The following is a 27,447-nucleotide window of genomic DNA, read 5'->3' as shown; positions in this document are numbered from 1 at the left end:
CTGAGGGGACTTTGGGCCCCACATAATGATTATGGAATTTGCTTGTGTTCTTCCTCACCACCATGATGTATGACTTTAATTCTCATGTTATAGAGTATGGGAAAAGCTGTACCTCTTGCCTTACACTGAAAGATTAAAGTCCTAATTTCCAAATAATATGCGATGTGGAAAAACAGTATTTGCTGGATTCTTTGGGTGTGCATATAAATCCCTAAGTGGTTCAAAGAGCTTCCAGCTATGGTCAAAAGCCGTGAAGTTTTAGAGAATCTTTCTCATTCAAACACCCTTATGATTGCCATAATTATTGTCTTCAAAGAAATATGAATTCAATTTTTGACATTGACGTTGGCCTGTGTTTAAGTATTTGTGAACATTTAGTAATTAGAAAATAAATGATTTTTCTATGTTTAACTGACAAAAATTAGACACATAACCAGCCAAAGGAGAGAGCCAGTAGCAGCAAGAGCCCAGGAGTGGGAAACAAAGCATCTGGCTTCAAATCTGGACTTGGCCCCTTATTTCCTCCTTGACCTAGATTGCTTCACTTTTCTGTTCCGGGTTTCAAGTACTGAGCTGTAAAATTCAATTTAAGGACAAATTCCATTCAATAAACATTTATTAAGAGGTGAAAGTGAATAAAATAAAGATCAACCCCAGAGTAGAAATGAGGAAATGTACTTGTCTTCTACGAGAGGTAGGATGTTAGGGGTGTAGAATGTGGCATATTTTGCCAATGCTGGGAGATACGGTCATCGGGCCAGTGGGTTTGGCTCATTTTCTATCCATTCTCACTGGAGGGAGGCAGGTGGTACATTTGGAAATGATTATGAGGTAAAAGAAAGGGAATAAAAAAAAAACTTTAAGTAAAAAAAGCAACAAGCATTAATTAGTAGCATTATGCTAAGCGCAGATGCTAGATTTATAAAAGAAACTGTCTTCTCCCAAACAGGACAAATTAGGAGAGATTTGGACTGGACTGATCTCTATATCCCTTCCAGCTCTAAATCCCTGTATCTTGTTTTCTATAACAAAAATTTCGAGTTGAATTTAAGAAGGCAGAATAAAAGTTTGTCAATTGAAGTCTGATACCGTTTTCTGGCTCGGGCCAGCTACCAGTTTCCATTTTCGTAAAGTCCTATAAAAATGCAAGTAATTTTTCTTTTTAAATATCCACCAAATGTTTTAATGTATTCTGTGTGGAATCCAGTATCTTTGGGGGCCTGGAAAATTTGAAACAGTCATCTAATAGTAATTTAAAATAACAAACTAGGTGGCAGCCCTCAATTTTTCATCCTTTGGGAATTTTGATGTCTCAGTGATATTAATCTTCTAGCAAAAGCAAAGCATTTTTCTTTCTTTTTTCCCCCTTTCTTCAAAGCCATTTGTCCTGAGCAATGATCATTCAGGCAAGGTCTGTGTTGGGATTTGAGCATCTACTGAGTATAGTCTGTCTCCCAAAGGTGTTGCCTTCAGAGATCACCCCTACTTCATTATTCACCTTTGAAAATAAGATAAAAATTTTAAAGGGCTTCTTGAAACAAAGCACTGTGTTGACATGTCTCCTTTGAAAATTTCTGGGGGGTTGTCTTATTGAGTTTCAATATTCAGTCTTCTGAAAATAGCAGTCTTTCTTTTGACAAGTACAGTGAGTTCCTTGTGGGAAGGACAGAAAAGGAAGATATCTGAAGTATGGTCCTTATCTCTATTTTCTTAGTTGTGCTTAAGCAATTTTGATTTTTTCTCCAAATAATTTTACTCCTGAGAATCTGGAATGAATGAAATTATTTAATGCACATTTATTGCTCCTAATCATTGTGCTACATTTTGAGGGAAAATATGGTGGACAGTGCACTGGGCCTGAAGTAAAAAAAGACCAGAATTCAAATCCTGCCTCAAATGCTTTCTAGCAGTATGCTGCTAGGCAAGTCAGTTCATTTCTATCTGCCTCACTTCCTTCACCTGTAAACTGGGGATAATACTGGTACCTACCTCCCAGGGGTGCTATAAGAATTACTTGAAAGAAAATTTGCAAATTGTTTTTCAAAGCTTAAAATGCTATTGAAATTCTAGCTACCATCACAATCACTGTCAGCATCATCACCACCATCATGATTGTCATTATTAAAAGTTTCAGGGAAGAAGAATGGGTCATAGAGGAACAGGATCACAAAATCTTTCCTGAAACAATGGCTGAGCTAATTTGGTCATTGTTCCAGGACAGGGAAAGGAGAGGGGATCAGAGCTGCCCTAGCAAGGCTGCTGGCTGGCATGTGGGGAGACAAACAATGCATGACCTTTAATTAAAGTATGACTGGGGTCAGCCTGAATTCCAGACAAATTTAGAGCAATGGCATAAAACACGTGGGAAAAATTCCAGGATACAATGGTACACTCAAAATCTTGACAGAGTTTAGAGAGCATTCTGTAGTTCAATTTCTAGACTACATTTTCTAATACTTCACTCCTTGATTTCTTGGTCCTCCTTGGCTTCAGACACTCAATTCTACTATGGCCAAAGCAATATATGTATGCATACGAATGTAGCCACAGAGGTGTAGAAAGGGTTCTCAATAAAAAAAAAATCATTCAGTAAATAAGCATTCATTAAGCACATGCTATGTGCTAGACAATGTGGTAAGTGCTGGGAATACAAAGAAAATCAAGAGTCCCTTTTCTTAAAGAATTTACAGTATAATAGAGGATAAAATGAGCAAGCAACTATGAACAAACAAGCTTTATATAAGATAAATAGGAAATAACAACAAAGGAAAGGTGTTAGAATTAAGAGAGCTTTGGTAAGGCTTCTTCTCGAAGGTGGGATTCTAGTTGATACTTGAAGGAAGTCAAAAGGTGAGGTGAGGAGGGAGAGCAATAGACTCTAGTGGAAGGGTGCGTCCTGACAAAGAACTCCAATAGCATACAGAGTGTTGTTGTTGTTCAGTCATTCAAGTGTAGCTAATGATTATCATGCCTCTTTAATCCATGGATACACACAGAATAAAATTCTTGGTTTCCTCTTCTAAAAATGAAAGGGTTGAAGTAGATTTCCTCTGAAAAGAGCCCCTTTGGGTCCTTCTAATTGTCAGGAAGGTTTTCCATGGAGGCCAAACCTTCCATTTGCATTTCTACAAATTGCGCCAGTTCTACCCTCAAAGCCCAAACCTATCATGTCCAATCTCTCATACATTTTTTTTATATACATTTGTGATTTCATTAGTGTAGAACTTCATCTGACAGTGCAAAGGTGTTCCTACTCTGCAGCTTAAACATATTGAGTCTTATAAAGGACTGAGAAGTCCATTGACTTGCCAAGGGTAACACAGCTGGGATATATCATGGCTGTACTTGACCCCAGTCTATATTCCTCTGAGGCTGGCTCTCTACATCCTGCTGCTTCCCCACAATAGCCATGAAGTCTTCCATGTTGTCACCTCTAAATCTTCTCAAGGCTAAACATCACTACTTCTTTCAAACTTCTGCTCTTATGCTCTGATCTCCTAGCCTCCCCCTATGCTGTGCCACTCCTCCATATCAACCAAATTTATCATCTCCCTTCCTACAATGTGATGGCCATTACTGAGCACAACATTCAAGATGGGATTGTAGCAACACAATGGATATTGTGTGTGGGGGGTGGGGGTGGAGAAGGACTGTCATTCATTGTTCTGGACACATGCTTCACTTTTAGAGTCAAAGATTACTTTGGAGTGTTTGGGGTCATATCTGTTATCTTGAAAGTAGGTTAAGGAGAAGCACAAGGAAGTATTTGTTTCACAAACACACACACACACACACACACACACACACACAAGCTAGCTTTCCTATCTGGGCTATACTGGAAACAGGATCTGAGAAAGTTAATATTTTCCTAAAAGGAAAAGGAAAAGCAGTTTGGTATTCTCATGTATGCTGGGAGAATGCTGACTTCTTCATAAAGGGGCGGAAATCAATTCTGTTTTCCTCCCCTGTATTCTGATTTTGAATCGTTTTATTGTCAAATCAAGGAAATACACAAGAGAATGTAAACTCCCTGAAGGGTGATATTGTTTCATTTTGTTTCCTTCACAAAATTTCCTGCTTAATTATTTTTTGTTGGACATCCAGAGGACATAGAGGATAGAGTGTCAGGACTAAAGTCAGGAAGACTCCTCTTCCTGAATTCAAATCTGACCTCAGATATTTACTAGTTATTTTTTTAATTAATTAATTTAAGTTTTCAATCTTTGTTTAGATAAGATTTCCAATTTCAGGTTTTTCTCCCTTCCTCCCCTCCCTACCCCCTCCCCTAGCAGGTAATCTGATATATAACATTAAACATATTTCTGCATTAGTCATGTTATACAAGAAGAATCAGAGCGAGAAGGAAAAACCTCCAAAAAGAAAAAACAACAGTACCAAAAACAAAAGAGATTATTTACTAGTTATTTGACCCTGAACAAGTCATTTAGCCCCATTTACCTCAGTTTCCTCATCTGTAAAATGAACTAGAAAAGGAAAAGATAAACCACTCCAGTATGTTTACCAAGAAAACCCCAAACAGGGTCATGAAGAGTCAGACATGACTGAAAGAACTGAACAACAATAGCAAAATAGAGGAAGCTTTCCCCCTTTTAAAATGACATATGCATATTTTAGTGATAGCTGTTATGTTTTCCTAAATAATGATTCATTTATTATGTGAGTAGTAACCCCACTATCATTGTGGTTTTAGAGAAATTAGGAAAGAATCTCCTTCTGCAAGATGACACTGTTTCTTTCCAGCATCAAGTCTAACACAGTGTTTTGTGAAGATAGTTCTTTCTATACATCTATCATCTGAGCAAGGAAAAGGCTAAAGATCTAGGTTCAAATTCTGATACTGCCGCTTACCCATTCTGGTCTTAGGGCAAGTCACTTTTCTCTGTGCCCCATTTTCCTAATTGATAAAAGATCTTCAAGTCCCTCGAATCTCTAATCTTAAAATCATATCAATCCTGGTTAGTTTTTCAGTTTCTTAGCAAAGGAACCTGAAGAGATAAAACCCAAAGCAGTGTAGTTTTGGTGATGGAGAAGCAAAGATTATGAGCTTTCTTTGCGCTTATTCAAGAATCATAGAGTCAAGTCTTGGCACAATGACCAGTCATTGGATCCAAGGGTTACAAGAAACTATTTGTGTCATCTAACCTATACCTTTCATTTTAAGAGGCAGCCTATCATATGGAATAATATGCCTGCTATGACATCAAGAAACCTTTAGATCTGAGTCTAAGGCAGGTGTCCTGTCTTAGGCATTTATTAACCTTGGGCAAGTTAATTTATCTCTCTTGGCCTCACCTTCCTCAACTATATAATAGAGAGCATCTTTGTCCCAAGGATTTTGTTTTTGTTGTAGATCAAATAAGATAATCTATATAAAGTGTTTGTAAACCTTAGAAATCTACATAAATGTAAGGTATTGTTATTTTATAGTATGAATTATGAGAACCTTCTGAAGATTGTCATTGCAAAAAGGAAGGAAAGAAAAACAGTGTGTATCTGTATATCTATAATTGTAGATATCGAAAGCACCCTTTTATATCTGTATCTTTGTCTGGATCTATATCATCCGTCAGTGTTGATATTGGCAGAGATATAAGCAGACAAAGATGATGTAGATGAACATGATACGGATATTGTTCCTTTTCAAATACTCTCTCATTTAGATTCCAATTCAGACGGGCCCTCTGCCCAATTTGTTCTAACTTGGCTTTTTCTGCATTTTAAAATGGGGCAAAGTATGTCAAAGAAACATGTTGTTCATTTGTAAAGGAGCACAAACTTTGTAACTGTGATTTTCAATAGTTTCTGGTTTTTATTTTGTAAATGGTCATTTCATAGCATGCACTTTCATTCCAGGGGTTACCAGCAAGCCATGTGCGGTACCGAGTGGAAGACAAACAATATCCTTACCCAGCAAGCATATTTGACATAGAAGAATATTCCGGACGTGTCATCACTCGAGTGAATCTCAATGAAGAACCCAGTACAATATTTAAGGTAGATTCAATTCTTCTTGATGATTTGTTGGTATTCTTGCTTTTCTCTCTTGTGTGCCAAATTTATTTGGTTTTTTTAGACTTTGGAAATGATATCAATTTTCCAAATTCTGTTGAAGATATTGTGAATATTTGACTAATAATCAATAAAGATTTATTAAGTACTTACTCTCTGGTGGGCATTGTGGTAAGTGCTGGGGATACAAAAGGAAGCAAAAGATAGGTTTTGCCCTCCAGAAGTTTACAATCTAATCAATCTGGTTTTCTTTTAAGATATTTTAGAATCTGGTACACAAAATATATCCAACTTGTATCTGCCTATTAAGATAGTATATTAGAAATATAGTGTAATCTTTCAAGGCATAAGTAAAGGACTTAGTTTTTATACACTCAAAGTGACATTTTTCTCAAGTAAGCTTAATAAGTACTATGACGTTATCATTTGAAGCTATTTTTAGTTAACCTCCATCTAATTTCATATTTTATTATCTATATTTTCATATATGTGTGTCAGTTCTTTTTCTGCTTATAATATTTGGTTTTCTCTAAGTACATTGTGGTTTTAGATGAACTTTATGATGCTTTTAGGTTATTTCTTCCTAAGTGAGAGGCTGAAATTCTAGAGTGGTCTTCTAGATAAAGGCTCAGTCTTTTAAATGCCACATGGTGATTCCCCCGATCAATATCTATTCTCGGAGGATTAGAAGAGCATCAGGGAATTTGCCTCATGATATTGACCTTGAAAAGGTGAAAAAAAAATGGACACCTGTATACTTCAGCAGTCCTACCTCCTAGGAGCTTGGCAGCTAATTAGCAAGCATAATTAATTAAAATAGGAAGCTACTGAATTGAAGGCACTATTAATAATACTGATATGTAAGCATTTATTATAATTTTATTCCTCCTACCAAAGTAAATTGTCTCAATTCCCTCAAGATGCTTGATGGCCCAGTGGATAGAAGGTTAGTCTTCGGCTCAGTAAACATTGACTTCCACTCTGTTTCTGATTCATACTAGTAAAACTATGTGATATTGGGCAGGAGTCTACACTGTTCAGCATTCCGAGTCATTCTCCAAGACTACATTTTCCATGATTGGGCCATCTGATATATATTAGGGACACTGGATGTACACTCCATTGATGAAAATACAATTCTAAAATACATACATGCAGACATACATACATACAAATATATATGCATGCACACTTATGTGTATATATATGCATGTAGTCTAGACATATATACATAGATACACATAGTCACATTATGAATTTAAAAGTATATTTAAGGATATATCTTGTACTTTTTTGCCTTGGCCACCAAAATTGCTAGTTTATGGCTCTGTCTATTCTAGAAATTAGATGCTATTAACAAAATAATTGATGTCAGTTATGTAACTGAGAAAATGACATGGGTTGATAATGAGAAGAGCATAAGGAAAAAACAATTGACCAACTACATACTCCATTGTCATACCCATGATATAAAAAGTATTTGAATGAGATTAGAGTAGATCCCCTATGGGAAATTAGGAAAGAACCTGGACAAGAGTTGCAAGGATGGGTAGGCATGGCTGGGTTAAGATCGGCACCCTTGGAGAAATTATTCACATTGATAACATCCCAAATCCTTTGGAGTATTATAGTGTGTACTAATTTCAGATATTAGAAAAGTTTTATTTAAATATTTTCAGAGATTTTTTTATTATTATCAAAGAGAAATGTCCATTAGAAAGAGAATATTTAATAGTATCCCAATATCACCTAATTGACAGGAGTTCTAGGGTTTCCTTTTGTTTTCATCATGCTCGTATTTCTATAGTTCTCTGTATATTTTATTTACTGTTCACTTATTATATATATTTTTGACAATGGCAGAAGAATTTGCATTGAATCTGTAAATATTTCCTAACTTTCTCCTCCAGAGTGAGATGATATGATATATTCTTTAGTTTGAAGCAACCAGTCAACTCCTGGGGGACAGGGGGAGAATCATTTAATTTAAAAAGAATTATGAAAAGAAAGAAAAATAGCTTTAAAAGTTGATTTTTTTAAAAAATCATTATTTGGGGCAGTTAGGTGGTGCAGTGGATAGAGCACCGGCCCTGGAGTCAGGAGTACCTGAGTTCAGATCCGACCTCAGACACTTAACACTTACTAGTTGTGTGACCCTGGGCAAGTCACTTAACCCCAATTGCCTCACTAAAAAAAAAAATCATTATGTGATCATGATGAAAAAGATTTTCTGTACCAACCTAAATACAGGACAGACATTTAGGATGACAATACCCTCTTTAACTTTGATTTTATTTATTTAACCTCATTTCCCCCCCAGTTGGAAGTTGTTGCTTTTGATGATGGGGAACCTGTGATGTCTGGAAGTGCCACAGTGAAAATCCTTGTCTTGCATCCTGGAGAAATCCCACGCTTCACACAAGAGGAATATAGGTATTGGCTTAATCACCACATGGGGGCAGGGTGGGAATTTAAAACATTTGGTGGACACCCACTTGGGAATCAGGAGACAAACATTTATTAAGTGCCTACTATGTACTGGGCACTATCCTAATCTTTGAGGATACAAAGGAAGTGGGCAGGGGGGGGGGGAAGCCAACCCACTCTCAGGGAATTCTTAGTCCAATGAGGGAAACCAACATGTAAAGAACTATGTACAAAGAAGATCCATACCGGATAAAGTGGATGTTGTCTCAAAGGGAAGACACTAATATTTGGGAGGATTGGGAAAGGCTTCTGGAGGAAAGTGGGGCATTTACTGAAACTTTAAAATAGCCAGGAAAGCTAAGAGGCAGAAAAAGGGAGGGAAAGAATTCTAGACATGGGGAATACCTAGCAAAAATGGCCAAAGTTAGAAAATAGAGTGTCATGATCCAGGAACATCAGAAGCAATTGTCACTGGATCATAGAGGTATAACTGTAACTACATATCTCTATCTATATAAGCTCAAGACTGGAAAGGTAGCACATGGTAACTTTACGAATGACTTGAAAAGACAAAAAGGGGATTTTGTATTTGATCCTAGGGATAATATGGTATGAGGCTTAAACATCCACAGAGGGAAAAATTAATGGGTAAAGAATGTCTACTGTATAGTTCATGACATGCACTGAGTTCTTCCATTAATGTGTGTGTATGTGTACCCAGGACATATAGAGCAAATTCATAAGTTAGGTTCAGAATTTAAACTAGTGTGTTTGGAAAATACAAGGTCCTTTTCATTTCCCTCAATTTCTCCCAGATATGGTCAGGGCATACCTACATAATCTGAATCACAAAACAACTTCCATTCTCTAAAAAGTTAAGAAACAAATATCATTCAGAGAAAGTGGAAAGGAAGATGGATGGTAGGAACAGGGCGAAAGAGTGGATTTCTCAAAATTTTTGGTGTGGTTTTAAGCTTTAATATCATAACTTCAAAGAACCAGAGTAAAATATGTCATCAAGAAATATATTTACAACAAAAATAAAATAATAACAATAGTTAGCATTCCTATAGGACCTTTAAGTTTTCAGTGCATTTTGCATATGTTAGCTTAGTTGATCCTAACAACAGCACTATGAAATAAGTGCTAATATCCCCATTTTTCAAACAGGGAAACTAACTTTCTGAGAAATTTAGTGCCTTATCCTAGTAAGTATAGTAAAACCAAACCAAAACAAAACAAACAACAACCAAAAAAATAGCTAGTATATATCCAAGGCATTATTAGTATCCAGGTCTTCCTAACTCAATATTGGATCATACAGCAAGAACGGGGCATACCAGGAACTCTACCTATATCATTTTGAAGTTGGGAGTGAGGAAGTACCCAACATGTTGGTTAAACCTCCTATGTCAAATTCAGAATAATACATGGGCCAGAATCGCACAGGAAGAAAGGGGTAGAATGGGTCTCTGATTTGTATTGCTGGCAGAATATCACACAAGATTCCCAAACCACAGAAGTATATGATACCAGATTGACAACTTGAGTCAATTTTTTTCTCTGAATTGCCCCAGTCAATGATACTTGAATAAACCAGGTTTTGCAATATATGAGTGTGTGTCTATACCTATATGTAAATGTAGACACATATATTTATATATACATATTTACATAGTAGTAGCAGTAGGCCTCCACCAGTCGCGGACGACCATGGATCAGCGCCTTGAAGAGCCACAGGCCACAGTGTGGCTGTGCAGTCCGATGTGGGAGTCGCAGCTCCTGAGTGATTTATAACCAGTAACTGCCGCATCCCGTGTTGTATCTACCCCATGAGGAGTAGCTGGAGTGTCCTCTCCAGGACGCTGGAATAGTTACATATATACATGTATACCTATACATACCTATTTATGTGTACACATATGCATGTTCACCTATATATTTACACACATGTATATGTATATGACCACACATATACATATATAAATAATATAATTATTAATTTATTTTACTATATTTCATTTCAATGTAAAATAGAGACAGGTGTCAGTGTATGAAATATTGGAGTTGTCATAAGGAAGACCTGATTGTGAATCTTACCCCAATACTTACTAGCTATTTTACTCTAAGGAGCTCATTTAACCTCTCTCTGCTTCAATTTCTTGATCTATAAAATGAGGAAAATAATAGCATTTGTATCCCAGGGTCGTTGTGAGGGAAAAAAAATAAACAATGAAATAATGTATGTAAAGTACTTTGCCAACTTTAAAACACCCTCTATATACTAGCTATTGTTATACATTAGATGACACTTAAAGCTATCTAGGAGGAAGAACTGCACCATTGCAGAAGTTTCTCATCATTTCTAAATGTAATAAATCATTCTAGATTGTACATAAGAAAATTTACAAAGTAAATTTTCTTTGGAGGCGATAGAATGTTAAAAGCACTTAGCAAGCATTTAAAAAAAAGATATCCCAAAGTGGGGGAGATTGAAAGAGCATGCAGAGTATCCAGCCAGGATTGCCACCTCAGAAAGGGAGGCTGAAAAATCACAGGGTCTTACTAATCTTACTTTCTCGTGTCTAACCAGTCATCATGAGGAGGGCCTATTCAGATCGCCAGTTCATCCTTGAGGAAAACCTGACAGGGGAATGGACAGGAGTTTTCCGGCAATTTTCCCAAGTAGATAGTATCTTTATCACACAACTGACTGAAAGTGTACAGAATCTAAAACCCCACTGTGTCAAACATATATTGATGGGAAAATAAGTCACTTGACTCAGCAGAACAAAAGGCAACCGTAAATACTCTATTCCATCTAACTAGCCTTTGTACTAATATTAATATCAGAGAATATTCTATGACACATGAGAACATGTAGATAATTGGATTCAATTAACCAATTATTTCATTGAGGATCAATGTTAAGTGAGGCATGAGGTGGGGATGAAGATGCTCCTAAAAGCTTCTTGCAAGTATTTCTGGCACAAAGTTGAAAAGTACAAGGGATTCATCCTCTCAGTGGTGAGATTCTCCAGTTATCCCTATTTGCAGATGACACTTTAATGATGACATCCAGCCAGTGGATTCTAGATGGCATCTTAGATTAAGTCCAAGGTCATTAAAATGAGATTGGTTTTACCATCCAAATAGGAAAATCAGAAGTGATACAGAACATACACTGACAAGGTCATGATTCATAGTCTTATGTTCATGTATATTATCTCCCAAATTAGAATGTAAGTTACAAGGGCAAGTTCTATTTCACATTTGCCTGTGTGTCCCCAGTGCTTGGCTCTATGCCTGTCACATAATGAGTGCTTAGCAAATATTTATCAATTGATTGATTGAAGGATGGATGGATGGATGGATGGATGGCGTGTAGTTGAATTGGCAAGTAATTCACTTAATGTATAACAACATTACATTTCTGAATATGTCAAAGCTGGGAGACCTCATACATGGTCATTGCACTGATTATTTACTTGATAAGTAAATCTTCTATGAACACAGGGTGCTCCTAATGAGACTGGCCTGGCCAAAGGGAAAATTTCTATCTCTAATAGGAAACCAAGAAAAGGCAGACATGTTATCATATGTGGAGTCCTTCAGTGAGCAATGCAAACTTCTGAGGCTCACTTGCCCCTATCCCATATAGGTCTAGGAGACACTTTGTTGGCTGTGGTCCCTCAGTGTAATTGGGTAGAGGAATAAACTCAGACAAGGAAAAAAAAAGAACCCTATGTGAGCTATGAAATTTAAGGAGCAATAGCATGCCTTACCTAGGTGGAAGTCAGAGAAGAAATAATCATTGCAGCCTTGTCAAAGCAGGACTCCATGTCGCCCATTTTATTTCAACCCCCTCTTTCTGTATTTCCATCACAGTCTCATTTAACAGACTTAGCCCTGTGTTTGGAACATGAAAAGTGTTTAACAAATGTTCTCCCTGATTAACTTCCAATACCACCCCAATAATGGATTCAGGAACTTTTCTAGTGCATTTTAGTCAATAGAGTGATGACTTTGCCATCAAGAAATCTGAGTCCAAATTTCATCTCTGACCTTGCAGTTGCAATGTGATTTTTCTGAGGCTTAATTCCTTTATTTGTAAAATTCGTATAATTGCACTTGGGTTACCTACCTCCAACAACTATTGTAAAAGAAAGTGATTTGTAAAGCTTAAAACTTTCTAGAAAAGTGAGTTATTACTATTGTTATCATTAAGAAGATAGATATGAAAGAATGTGAATGGACCATCAGAATTCTCTCTCTCTGATATTCAAATGGATTTGCAAGTTCATTGATTAGGAAGTTCTGTCCAATGGTGCACCCATCCAAACCTGCCCAGTGTGTGCTGGTCCTGTCCAAGTTCTCCCATGGGTTTGCTACAAGGGAATCAATTGGTTATGCTTGGAGCCTTCTTTATTTTCTCATTATTTAGGAGAGATACCTGTAAAGCACAAGGGCCATCCCTCAAATCTGCTTCCTCTCTACATGACCAACTTCTCTTCTTTTCCACCCATATATTTGTATAATACTGTTTCATCAAACACTGAATCTGTGCCTTTGTTTTAATGGTTGCAGTCTGATTACACCTGACACATACTTCTCTATTGCCCTTGAGGTGATATTCCTCTTCAATTCTTTGGAAATCATAGCATTTTAGGACTCACAGGCATAAAGCTATTGTATGGACCATCCTTTTAGGTAGAAATTTAAATAGCTCAAGTCTTGTGGCCTCTTCATAATAGGTCAGTAATCTTACTTTGTAGAAGAAGGGGAATTTGTACCATGGCTCACATATGATAGAACAAAAGAGAAAGCCCAAGAATGAATGTTAGAAATATTACAAAGTCTGGCTGACATTGATGATTTGCCTAAAATTTCATCAGGGGAGTAAATCCTTCTTAAAGCACTGATCTCACTTTGTTATAGTTTAACACACAAGTCATAGAGAGTGGTCTGATTCCCAAAGTGGTTGTGACTTGCCAAAGGTGAACTACAGAGCTAGCACAAGTTATACTCAAGGGATGCTGTTGTAATCCTTACTCCAAATCCAGAATGCCACCCACTATGTTACAGTACCCCCCCCTAACTTACTGAGATAATAAGTCAACTACATTAGCAAACACATCTTTTAACAAAAACTTTGTGGTACAAATTTGCCAATTTTATGCTATGATCTACCTTTCTTTTACACCTTCTTTTTATATGAAGTCTCCCTACTTTGAGAGTGAGCTCCTTGAAGGCAGGGACTGGTTTTTTTTTTAATCTTCAGCATTTAGCACAGTGGTTTGACTATAGTAGGTGCTTAACAGATGCCAGCAAACTATTGACTATGATCTTTACTATCCCACTGTGATTGTTTTTTTTTTTTGCATTTTCAATAATGTTGCTTAATGTTCCTTTTAAAGAAAAAAGTTGGTGCCAATTAGAAAATAACCACATTTCACCTTCCTCATTTAGAGGCACCAAGCACATAGTTGGTTGTACAAATGTAGATTTATTTATTACTGTGGTTACTCTGAGAACAAAGACTTGCCAATTATCTGGTGCCAGAATCATGGAAAGCTTGACACCTTGTGCTGAAAGCCTGGCTATGCAGCGAATCTAAACAAAAATAGAAACAAAACAAAGACCAGTATGCAGAGTAGGGGTGCTTTCCAGGGCCTGTGGCCTCCCTCAGTATATCATTTGCCATAATTGCTATGGAAACATACTACAAGACAACTTAGAAAAGATCCGAGGCCCATCATCATCGCAGCATAAGTGGTCATGGGAGTGGCAATATGTGTCTAAGTCAAGAACATGTCAGAAAATTGTATATTCAGAAGACCAAGGTCCTTGAGGACAGAGATCATAGGACCATAGATGTTGGGCAGGAAAGGAACTTAGAAAGTGCCTTGTCTAATGACATCATGTTACAGATGTCATGAGAGGACTTCAGGCAGAGGCTGGTTGACAGCTTATTGGACATGGCATCATGGGAATTCCTTTCACATATAGTTTGGGCTACATGGTTGCTGAGTTCCTTCCAACTCTAAAGTTCTGTGATTCTATGAATGGACTGGAGGCCCAATCAGGAAGAAATGAATTCAAATCTTGCCTCAGACACTAAATAACTAGGTGTGTGACCTGGGGCGAGTCTCTTAACCTGTTAGCCTCCTTTTCACTGTCTGTAAAATGGTGTAAAATAATAGCACCCACTTTGTGTGGCTTTTGTGAAAATCAAATTAAATATTCCATTTTAAGCACTTTACAACTCTTAAAGGGCCTTGTAAATACTATTTTTAACCTGCAGCTCAGCAAGATTTCCTACCCCAAACCTTACTAACTTTGGGTGCTTTATATAAGACTGAATAGTTTTTAGACAATGAATTAATTTCTCCAGGTGTTTTTGTTCTCTGAGATGTTAAATAGGCTCGATCAGAAAAGAAGACTCTATCACAGTGCAAATGAGATTTATGAGCTGTCAATTAGCTTTGTTCAGGTCATCACAATGATCTGAGCCTTGCCCACTCATATTTTCTGTCATTCCCCTCACACTGCCTTTACTCAGGCAGAAAACTGGAGGCCATTATCCTTTCTGAAAATGGAAACCACTTAAGTCTTGAACTACTGACAATTGCCTGGCTGTTGGGTGATGACAATAGTCCTGCCATTTTCTTTCTCTTTAGTCCTAAATGTACAAAACCACACATATCCAAAGGATGATAAATGACACATTCTGGACTTTAATGTTTGCTAGAGAAATAAAATGACTTGGGTTCCCATGACGTATTTGTGATTAAGAGTCTCTTTGATCTATATGTGAGTAACATCATAAAGAAGAGCCCAATATTTCCCTTTTCCTCATTATACATATTTAATCATGTTTTACCTTAGCTCATTTTCCTGCTGAAAAGCTCCTGGTTTTTTTTTCTTGTTGTTGTTTTTGTTTTTTATGGTCCTGGTCCTCTGGGGGTGGGGAGGGGCAGGGAGATGTAATGGAAGATTTCTAAAGTTATTTACCAATTCCGCAGATGTCATCTAAGATTCCATTAAACAAGAACAATCCCCTTGAGCAGAATATAACTGTCATACTATCTGTATCTCCTGTCTTAGTGTTCTTAGATCTTATGTTGTGACAATGAACACTAGTAGAAGCCATATTTTGTTTTTGCCTTCCTTCAAGCCTGCCAAATGAAGGTGGAACGAATTTAATAATTATGAGAATTTTTTCATAATTTTAATACAGTAGGCATATCAAAGGAAGAGATTATTGTTTTAAGACTCCAAACTGAAAGTAACTCCAAAATGTAAGTGCATTTTTTTCTCATAAATATTATTTGCTAAGCACCAATAGTTCCTATGCAATATAGGCCTAACTCTTTAACCTGATGTTGGATTCCTCTTTAATCTGATACCCGCCTATCTGTAGAGGGTTGTCTTTCACTATTCTCATCCATATTTGCTTAGTTTCAGTCACTTAGTGCCATCAACAACTCTTAATGTCTGGCCTCTAAACTTTAGCTCATTTTGTTCTTGGACTCTAGAATGACCTGTGCCTCCATTTCTAGTTTTCTTCCTCATTCTTCAAGCTGGACCTTTCCTGGTCACATCACCCAGATTGAATGTTTCTCTCCTTTGAACTCCTTAAGCCCTTTTTTTATTTTTTATTTTATTTATTTATTTTGTTTGTTTGTTTGTTTGTTTGTTTTAGTGAGGCAATTGGGGTTAAGTGACTTGCTCAGGGTCACACAGCTAGTAAGTGTTAAGTGTCTGAGGCCGGATTTGAACTCAGGTACTCCTGACTCCAGGGCTGGTGCTCTATCCACTGCGCCATCTAGCTGCCCCTCCTTAAGCCCTTTAATTGGTACCACTTTTAATTATCTCCATTGAATATTCCCATGATTTCTGGTCCTGATGGCCAAGCAACTAGGCTTCCTGTTGCCTAGACCAGAAATTGGGTTCTATAGGACTTTAACACCATGAGAAATCCCTTTCCCAGAGCCTCTTGTTCTAATTGGGGATAACCTCTGTCACACATCACACCAAGGCCTGACTCTGAGCTGATGTCCTTCCATTGCTGGACCACCTTCTCAAGATCCATCTTGACTTCTGGAGTTCTAACCACCACAAACTCTCCCTCTGCCCCAGTACTGTGCTATTGGAATTCATGGGAGCATCAGATACCCACTATATCTAGGCCTTGTTCTAGTCACAATTCATACTACTCCTGGACTTCTTATTCCCCTGCTTACTTAAGTACTCTGCTGCCCGGGCTTTCCTGTTCTTGAAGCAGAATCAAATCAATCATGTTATTGCTCAAAGGAAGAAAGAAAAAAGTCTACTTGTCTATATCTCTACTCACTAACCTTACAAATCAAAATATTTCTCCCTGTCCTCCACTCTCTACACTTGTTCTCTTGCCATAATAGAATATAAGATCCTTTAGGGCAGGGACAATCTTTCCTTTATATATGTATGTACGTATATGTATGTGTGTGTATATATATATATATGTACATGCTTGTGGATATGGATGTGGATGTGCATATATGCATATGTGTATATATTGGTTTGGGGTTTATATATACATATATGTATGTGCATATTTATACGAGTGTGATATGTATATGTATTTGTGTATATATATATACACACACATCTATGTTTTGCTATTTTTTACTTCATCAAGATTTTTCCCAGTGTATTTCTCTCTCATTATTCTCTCTTAGAAAGTCATCCTATGTAAAAATTACTGTTTCTTACAGGGAAAAAAAGAGAAAGAAAATAAAAATGTCAGCAAAACTTATAAATACATTCAAAAAGTCTGAAAATATATTCAAAGTTCCAGACCCCTGCTACTCCTACCTCTGTAAAGGAGTGGGGCAGGAGATGTTTACTCATATCTGTTCACTGGGGCCACACCTGTTTTTGTTAATTTCTTCTCACTCAGTATTGTTTGTTTTGTTGTTGTTGCTCTGTGTATAATGCATTCAGGGGTTTTTGTACATTGTTTTCTTGTTTCTGCTTTTTCTTTATCAGATCACATAGATCTATCCATTTTTCTCTGTATTTATCATAATTGCTTTTTCTTACAGTACAGCAATATTCCATTACATTTGTTTAATGATCCCTAACTAATGGACTTCTACTTTATTTTCCAATTCTTTGCTACCACAAAAATTGACATTGTAAATATTTTGATTACTATTTGGACTTTCTTCTTATCAATGACCTTCTTGTGGGAACAAGCCTCCAAATAGAATCCCTAATAAAGGGATAGTCATTGTCTGCTTGATGCCAATTGTTTTCCCAAATTGTTGTAGTGATTCACAGCTCCAACAATGCACTAGTGTGCCTGTCTTCCCATAATCCCTCCATCATTGACTATTCTCAGCATTTGTCACATTTGCCAATTTACAAGTTGTACGCTGAAACTTCAAGGTTGTTTTGATTTGCATTTCTCTTATTACTAGTTATCTAGCAACTTGTTTCATATAATTACTGATAATTAAATGATTAATTGCATTTGTTTTCTTTGGAGGGGGGCAATCAGGCTTAAGTGACTTGCCCAGGGTCACAAACCCAATAAAGGACTGAGGCTGGATTTAAATATTAATAATTAGTATCTGATGATTTCCTAGAATATTCTAAGTGAGTCCCCATGTCTTTAGAATTTAGGGGTACTTTTATCTCTCCTTTTATACCTTTATTCCTGGTTCAGTGAATTGGGTAGATTGAGGTCAATGAGACCTGAGTTCAAGTTTGACCTCCACCCATTACTAGCTATGTAATCCTAAGCAAGTCACTTAACTTCTCTTTGCCTCACTTTCTTCCTCTATAAATGGCGGTAATAATAGCACCTACCTATGAAGGCTGTTATGATGATGAAATGATATAAATGTAAAGTACTTGATTCAGTGTCTGACATGAAATAAGCACTAGATTATGTATATATGAATTGCTATTATTATTAACTCCTAGTGTGCTTTGAGCATCAAATGAAATAATAAATGCAAAGCTCTTAGCACAGTGCATGGCACATAATAAGCAGTATTTAATGTTAACTATTATTACTTTTCTTGTCTTATTGCTGTTGTTCTAGACATATGTACAATAATACTTGAGAGAGTAGGCATCCTTTCTTTAATCCAATATTTACTGGAAAAGCTTCTATTTCATTCCAATTTCATAGGATGTTCACTTTTGGTTTTAAATAATTTTCATATTAAAATATTCCATTATGACTATAATTTGTCAGATTTTAACATCCATGAGTCCTGTACTTTTTCTCAAAGGCTTTTTCCTGAATCTATCAAGAGAATAATGTGATTTTAGATTTTTTTCTGTATTATGATTGATGATATTGGTTATTTACTTAATGTTATACCATTCTTATATCCCTTACCTAAATCTAACTTGGTTATGATAAATTATGTCTTGAATTGCTCTTATATTTTGAATGGGATTTTATTTTAAAATGTTTAATCAAATTTTAATAACATTATTTATCTATAGTTATACCTTTTTGCTTTGTCTTTTCCTAGATAAGGTATTAGAAATGTATTTGACTCATAAAAGTAATCTAGTAGAATTTGTTTTCCATTCTGAACATAATTTTGTAATATTGCTATTACCCTTTAACTGTTTTATATAATCATTCTGTGAGTATACATCAGGTCTAGGCATCCCCCCCCTTGATTACTCCAATATGTATAACAAGTAGTTCTTCCTCTACAACTTGATTTTTTTTTCTTTTTTGAGATTGAATTATTAGAAATTTCCATTTGGCCTTCTGTCAATTAAGGTATTTTATATTTTTGAAAGTATTGTTCTGTTTCTTCTGTTTTCTCAGAATTGATAAGTAAAATTTAAAAAAAAGGGGGAAATAGGAGTTAGCTTCAGAGTAAAGGGAAGTGAGCCTGTAGAAATATGATTATCTCCTAATTTCCCTAGTATTATTTTCAATTCTACTTATCAATTCTTTTCTCCCTTTTATCTAAAATGAATGAAATGAATTCAGATTTTACAAAATCACTTGAGGAAAGTAATTTTGTAAAATCTGAATTAATTTCTTCCCCCTTCAATTTTTTTTTTGTTAATGTTTGTTTTTTTCAATTTGCTGGGCATTTTTCAAACAAGGATTTCTTTATCTCTTTGTGTTCATTAATTATCTTCCCTTTCTATCTATTCTAAGCTTTTATTCTTTGATTCACAGGCCTTAAATATTTTTTTCTTCTTTGTCTCTCTTTTCATTGTGAAATTAAAACTCCCTTTACCTATTTTGAGTCTCCCCTTCTAAATAGATTTGATGCTATTGTCTTGTAAATCTTTCATTTTCTCATTTTTGGTTCTGACAAGGTTACATACATCAATTTCTATAGAAGATATCGAATATAGTACTATTGTCCCATGGTAGAAATTTTTACATGCTTTCTGATGTTGTGATTCCCCCTGCCTTCCCCATGATAATTTTCACACATTTTCTGTGATTTTTTTTTTTCCTCGGAGTTAATGCCCTCCCACTATTCTGGATGAAAGTTGCATCCAGGAGCTCTGATTCTCCTCCTGAGAAAAGATTTAATCTAAGACAGACATCTCTTTCTTACAGATGGTAGTCTCTCTAAGCACAAAATCTCTGCAGATTATATCCATTTTAAGACCTCCATCTACATTGATACATATCTATTTCATGTATCTCTTCCCCACGGGAATATTCTTCAATGTCATCTGCTCCCATAAGTGATTTGAAAATCCTCCCTTCCTCACCACCCTTGTTTCTATCCATCTCTTTTCTTCCTCACCCATTCTCCCAAAGACCTCCATACTGAGAGACTCAGGAGGTATTTTTCCTTCCTCATTTACAATTTACTAAATTGGAAAGCATTACACTTTCCCCTCAATCTTCCCCCTGCACCCTTTTAAGGCACCCTCCCTTTCTGCAGTTTAATGCCATAAAAAAATGTTGACTCCCCTGTATGTGAGCCATTGTGATGCTTAGTCAATGATGATTCAGGCCTATTCTTCCACTATCATTTTTATCTCCTTTTATACTTTTAGGGGGAAAAACCCTTAATGTTGTTTTATTTTTGTCATTTTTTTTGGTTCCTGTTCTTTTTAACCCCATAGTAGTCTTAGTATAATATTATTTTTCTTTGTTTTTTCTTACTGATGGTAATTTATTTTGGTTTTTTTGCCTTCTTTGGTTACTGTATATTTTTACCTTTCTTGCATTTCTGTGGTTTGGGATATTTGGTCATTCATTATGTGTATTGGGGGTATATATAATATTTCAAATGCCTCTCTTCTATTGAACATACATCTTTTTTTCAACATTTATGATTAGGCTCAGGCTTGCAATGTTACTTTAGGTAACATCTTGAACTCCTTGGTACTTCAGAATACTTTTTTATCCCCTCCATTCCCTTCTGTTGTTTCTGATAGATATATTATAGTCTTGTACGATTAAAACTTCCTGTCCTCTATCTTGGAAGATCTTTCTACTGGTTACCTGCAAAATTTGTTGTTTGTCTTTGAAATGGGTAAATTTTGCTACTATACACTGTTTTAGAATATGCATCAGTGTTTGTTGTTTTTGTTGTTGTCATTGTTGTTCTGGCACCCTTAGAGTCTTTGGATTGGCACCTTTCTGTACTCAGAAGCTCTAGGAAGTTTTCTCATACTATTCTTCTTGCATTATAATCTTAATGATTTTTTTAATTTATGTTTTGTTTTGTTTTGTTTTTCTTTAGAGACTTGTGATGCCTAAATTTTCTCAACATAATTTCTCTTTGAGATTAATCTATTTTGCTTGTATAGTGAATTTTTTAAAAATCATAATTTTTCCCTTCTCTGTGTATTAAATCACTAATCATGTTTTTTTCTATTTCATCTACTTGGAGAAACTCACCACCATGGATTCAAAGTTGTTGGGTTTTTTTATATATGTTGCCAACTACTTTAACAATGTGAGTCATAAATTCTTCTTTCATTATTCTTATTTCTCTTTTGAACCTTTCAGAAATCCTTCTGTGGCTAGAAAGTCTCTTGGCAATTGAATGGGTCCTATACCTCATCAGCTGTTGATTCATTTTTCCTTTACTTGCAATATTTATTGAGAGGTAATTGGACAAGTTTAGATGATTTGGAACACATTTTTTCCTGTAATTTATATCTTCCTTTTTGTTATATCTGTTTATTCTCAATGTCCTTCACTGAATTCCTTTCTTCCTAAGATCTTTGGTAATTCAGTCTCTCCCCACCGCTTATGTTCTTTTATCTTTCACTTTCTGACTCCTTTCACTTTAATGATTGATTCCCCAAAAGACTAGACATCAGAGTTGCTTTAACTTCCTTCCAAGATTGAAAAATCATTTTTCACTTCTCTTAGTTCCTAATCCACCTGACTTCTGGGGAGTCTGTACTTTCTCCAGGTTGATACCAGAACCTTTATTTCTTCAGGCCTAATATAGACCCATGTATGACCTGATGCACTGCCTCAGTTCCCTCTATTTCTTTTTTCTTTAGTTAAGTACTACTCCAGCACCTTGAGTAGAGCAAATTTCTGCTTTCCTGTACTTTCACCTTCATGTGACAGAATAGAATTCTATTACTTTTTGTACAGAATTCTGGGTTGAGGGCAGAAGTAGGAAGTATGCTGGTAAACAATACAGCTTCAGCAAGGAAATTGCTCAAAGGATCCCATTGGTCTCACTGTGCAACTATGGCCGAGTGAAAGGAATGATGGGGGAAGAGGCTTCTTAGTGAATGTGTTAGAGGTTAGGAATTAGCCTCCTTTGCTATTAATTAATCAGGTTATTATCTCAATGTATTTCTTAGGGTCTTAGCCATGGAAGATAGCCACAATTACTTTTTGGTCCTTCATAAAAATTTTATTTGGTGGAATTTTGAGAAGTCATAAGGAATGGAGAAAATATCTAATCCTCCATCCTACTGGTTATCACAAGACCTTGAAATCTGATTTCATAATTTGTAATGGGAGCATTCTAGCTTATGCATAGAAAATTGACTGGTCTTTGATTTTATCAGTGTGAAAGACACAGTCCCTCTCTGACACCAGAGAAAGGTCTCTAAGAGTTGCTGTGGATAAACACATCATCGCCTTGAGACCAATTAGGTGATGATCCTCTCTGAATCCATCTAGGCTTATCCTCAAAATATTATCGCTATCTCTGTCTCTGTCTCTGTCTCTGTCTGCATCCATATCTGTATCCGTATCCGTATCTATGTCTATATCTATATCTATATCTATTGAGAGAGATAAGGATATATGGAGACATAGGTAGAGACAGAGACAGAGGCAGAGTGTGTGTATATGTGTGTACATATACATACATAAAAATATATACATATACATGTGTGTATGTATGCATATATACATACTATGCCTCTGTTTCTGTATCTATCTATGTACATCTATATGTGTGTATGTGTATATACACATAGGTATGTGTATATGTATATGTATTGTGGTCAAAAGTATGCCAGGTTTTGAAGCACCACCCTTTCGGGGAGGAGACCGACAGCTGTGCATGGGCTACGCATGCCAGCCTGGCTGCTAAGGACTCCACTTCCGTCGGTCTCCTCCCCAAAAGGGTGGTCCTTCAAAAACTGGCGTACTTTTTACCACAGTATATATACACATATGCACACACACACACACACACATACATATATATATATATATATATATATATATATATATATATACTCTGCATCTCTCTGTCTCTCTCTATATATATCTATGCATCTACCTATGTGTATGTGCATATATATATGTGTGTGTGTGTGTGTGTGTGTGTGTACACAGAGTTCTTCTAGCACCTACCCATATTTGAAGACTTTCCACCCTTTTGGAGTGGACAGGGAATGCACTGTACTTGCATAGCATTTTAGCATTTTGACAAAATCATTTTACCTAATCTAGCCTCAATTTATTCTTATATAGAATAGTAATAACAATAATCCCGACCTCACAAGTTTGCTGTAAAGCCCAAATAAAAGACATATGTAAAGTAATTTTATAAACATCAACTTGCTATTCAAATGTAATTGATATTAATGATGTCATCATGACACTTTGATGATGGCATGATGAAGATGATAGCATTATGAGCCTTTAGAGAAGGGTCTTATGATGGGAAGGAAACCTAGAAGTTATCAAGTCCAAACGTTTACTTTTTTAAAAAGAGGAAACTGAGGCCAAGAGACATGAAATGCTCAGAAGCACGCAAGTAGTAAATGTATGAGGTGGGATTCACACTCAGCCATTTCTGACCCTATGCCAGAACATCGACCACTGTACATCACTACCTCATAGAAAATTGGTGGAAACTAGTTTATTAATACTTATTATCCTTGTGGCATCATTGGTGAATTGTTTACCTGAAACTGAAAGTCTATAATTCCCTTATATCAGATTTTCTTTAAAGTCTCAAGACTGATTATCTTATACAGTGGGGAGTTAAACATACTTAAATAAAATTCAGCTTTACACACCCACACACACAACACAAAAACAAAAAAAAGAAAAAATTCATGGATATAATGCTTAATTGATACAGTTTTGTCAGTGAGACTAGTGAGCCAGTCGAAAGTAATCTTATTATTGGTCAACTTTTATTCCCAAAGCAAGTCAAACTGTGAAAAAAATGAGAGGTGGGGAAAATTTAAATATCAGATTTAGGCACTGCAATGAAGTTCAAAACAATCTAAGATGTAGAACTGGAAGAAACTTTAGTATTCATCTAATCTGATTCTCTATTTTTACTGAGGAGGAAACCAAGAACTAGCAGGAAAGTAACTTAGTAGAGGCCTGCAGATAGTGTAGAATAGGTAGAATTTGAACTCAGGCTCTGTGACAGAAAATTTGGTACTCTTACCCCTGTACTGCATTACTTTCTAGTCCATAAGGTTTTCATTTTTTATCACAAAAATAATTATCCTTTTCAGAAAACCTCAGCTATGTGTTACTTTAATTTTTTAAAGGCCACATTTTAATTTGATTGTAGTGTAATCTTTCCCTCCATTTTATCATCATTCAGTTAAGTTCAACAACCATTAACTAATTGCCAGGCATTATGTTTAGCAATGGAGATAAAAATTTAAAAAAAAATCTTCTCTCCATAAGCTTACATTCTAATTTCCTTTACCTATTACGGAATTCATCTGCTGAGTGTTTCATGTATTTTTATGATTCTATCTGCCTAATATCATGATTTTTTTTACTCTTTCTCTTCCTTTTTGTCCTCCATATTTCTAGCTATTCAATTCATTTATATCATTGGGTTTGGGTTCCTATATGCAACTCTTTTATTATTACTTTTGGTATGTACATTTCATACTTTTATAAGATGGTTTGTACCTATTGCAAAAGGCCTTTGACACTCTGATGAATGGGTGATCTCACTGATGTGGGTACTCCTTACTCTGGTACAAATAGCAACATTTCCACACCATCACATTCCTTGAAACTCTGATTTGTCTTCTATAGTTTTGGAGGTCTTTCTTGGATTCTTTCATTTATCTCCTTAAAAAGAACTAGGTTGTCCATGTTATCCTCCCTGTACAACTCATAAATACTCTATTTCCTATTTACATGACTTTTCATTGGTTATCCCCCACCTCTGACTCTTAAGATTTTCTCTGTCTGACAAGAATCAACTCAAACACTACTTTCCGACTGTTTCAAAAGCCACTTGGACATTCCACTTGAAAGGTACCTTCCTCTTAAGCTGTGTGTACCAGATATTGTATTATTTCATTAATACAGGGAGCTCCCTGGTGAGGGAGCTTTACCAATACAGCTGACACCTGCTCTACAACTTAGAGTCATTGAGATTTTCCTAGGTTGCTAAGAGGCTAAGAAACTTTCCTAGGACTGGAGAACCAGTATTTTTCAGAGGTAGTACTTGAACTGAGATCTTCCTGGTGTTGAGGCCAGCTCTCTTAATATTAGGCTTCATTCTGCTACCTCATACATCACATAGGTATTTTTGCAAGCTTCCTCCTCCAATCATATGTCAGTTCCTTGAATGCAAGGCAATTTTGGTGTCCTTGCCTTCCTTTGTATATGCAGACGTTAACAAACCATGAGTGTTAAAGAGAAGTTGGTTGATTGATTAAAATGCTGTCTTTCAGTTAATTATTGCATATGAGGCTTCCTTAGTAACACACTCTAGCCTAGTTCACCCACTCTGCATCTCCCTATTGTTCATTGGTCCATCTGAATGGTCAACTTATTTTGGTTTTAGTTAAAGATTTTGGGGCTCTGTAATATTAGTAGTCTGACATAATTTGGTATCAAGTAGAAATATTATAGAGATTGTTCCATGATTCCCTTGGATTTCTAGGAAGATCATTGAATTATTTCCACATCTAAGGTAAGCAAATAGATTTTCATGAACCAACTATGACCAAAACATAAAGGTTTTAAATGGACATCTAAATATCAAATGTTGTTTAAGACTACGTTGACTTCATCATGCCCAGTGAGGTAGAGTTCTGAAGAAGGATGTTTGACATTTACCTGAGAATGATGGGCTGAGACACTTATAAAAACCAGAATTCACTTGTCATCAGTCATAGAGGTAAATATCATGGAAAGGTCAGATTTTCTTGAATAGATCAAAGAACACCAAGTTTGTGAACAGGATTAGATGTTTGTTTCCAGTGAGAAGGGCAATACCCTGTACACATATTTTCAAAATGTTACTAATGCAGATGAACTATGTTCAGTTGAGAGATACCTGGATAGAAATATCTTTGACATTAGAGAGACCTTGAATCACTTCTGCTTTTTCTATGGTCTCTGTTAAGGGTTGATGCAACTTTACTATTATATTTGGAAAGATTCATCACAATTTATATTAATAATTATTTCCACTGAGCAAGGGGAGAATGACGAAACTTCATTTAAATGAAAATATGAAGGTTTTGGTCCACACAATAGTGTCTACTCTTGGTAGTTACATAATAGTGACTGCAGCTGCTCCTTCCAAGGGCATTTAGGCACCCCTACTTGGACCCAGACTACTTCTACATGTTTTGTTTGTTCTGAGGGTACACACACACACACACACACACACACACACACACACACACACACTAGTAGTAAGCCACCAGGCTTACTACTAAAGAAACCTTGAGAAGGGGCTAGATAACCTTCATGCAACTCCCATACACTGCTACTCAATGTGGACACATTCTCTAATGGTTCATATAGTGCCATAACCTCTTCACTTCTCTATCCCTGTGGTGCTGAATTCCAGATTACTCCCTCTCTAATCCCAACCTCATTTTTGTATGAAGCTCAACACAGGTTCTTCAAGGCCATGAGCTTGGAGGACAAGTTTTGACAGATTCTCCCAACTGAAAAGACTTCTGTTATATGCTCTCGGTGTCTGATTTGTTCCATTTATGACCCTGAAACTTCAGCCCAAATTAAATCAAGTCTGCCCCAAAATGAGAGTCTTTGTAATCTCAGGATGAGAGAAACAGTTCAGAATCTTCTTGCCAGGGTAATACACTTTTCTGTCACAGAAACTCATGAAGATAATGTACCAACTTGTAAAAGTTTTGAGATCTGCATCCAACCACCAAGAGCCGTGATGGCCCAAACATGAAATCATTGAAATTTTAAAGTACATCTATAGACTTTAGCTGAAAAGAACATAGTAGAGGCAACTCTATAATTTAGAGAGAAGGGGTGCTCTACTGATTCATGGAGATAAATCTCCCACAGATGACAATTCAATAAACTTAATACATTTTATACAAAAATCAAATTGCTAAGAGTGCTTTTCATGGAGAAATTGAATGGAGTCTTTTTTGTGAGCATTGCACTTGGTGTATAATGATGGAGAAAGCTCATTTAAGAGCACTAGAAATGCAAACAACTATTTGTGGACTGCAGAAAGGGAAGAATGGGAGGCTATCACAATGGTGGAGGTCATGGGGAAGTGAACAGCTCAAGTTAAC

General features: G+C 36.2%; 1 protein-coding gene across 1 annotated transcript in view; it reads left to right on the top strand.

Annotated features, from left to right (window-relative positions):
* The window catches only part of PCDH15 (protocadherin related 15), a 2,141,593-nt gene that overhangs the window by 1,974,347 nt on the left and 139,799 nt on the right, over positions 1-27,447 (top strand). The window contains exons 26-27 of the mRNA XM_043982395.1: positions 5,875-6,015; positions 8,351-8,463. Coding sequence (XP_043838330.1) covers positions 5,875-6,015; positions 8,351-8,463 — 254 coding nt within the window. The remainder of the gene's footprint in view (positions 1-5,874; positions 6,016-8,350; positions 8,464-27,447) is intronic.

This window comes from Dromiciops gliroides, chromosome 2 (assembly GCF_019393635.1).
Source record: "Dromiciops gliroides isolate mDroGli1 chromosome 2, mDroGli1.pri, whole genome shotgun sequence".
Lineage (NCBI taxonomy): Eukaryota > Metazoa > Chordata > Mammalia > Microbiotheria > Microbiotheriidae > Dromiciops > Dromiciops gliroides.
Note: the sequence above shows the minus strand (reverse complement) of the source record. Positions and strands in the feature narration are given on the sequence as shown.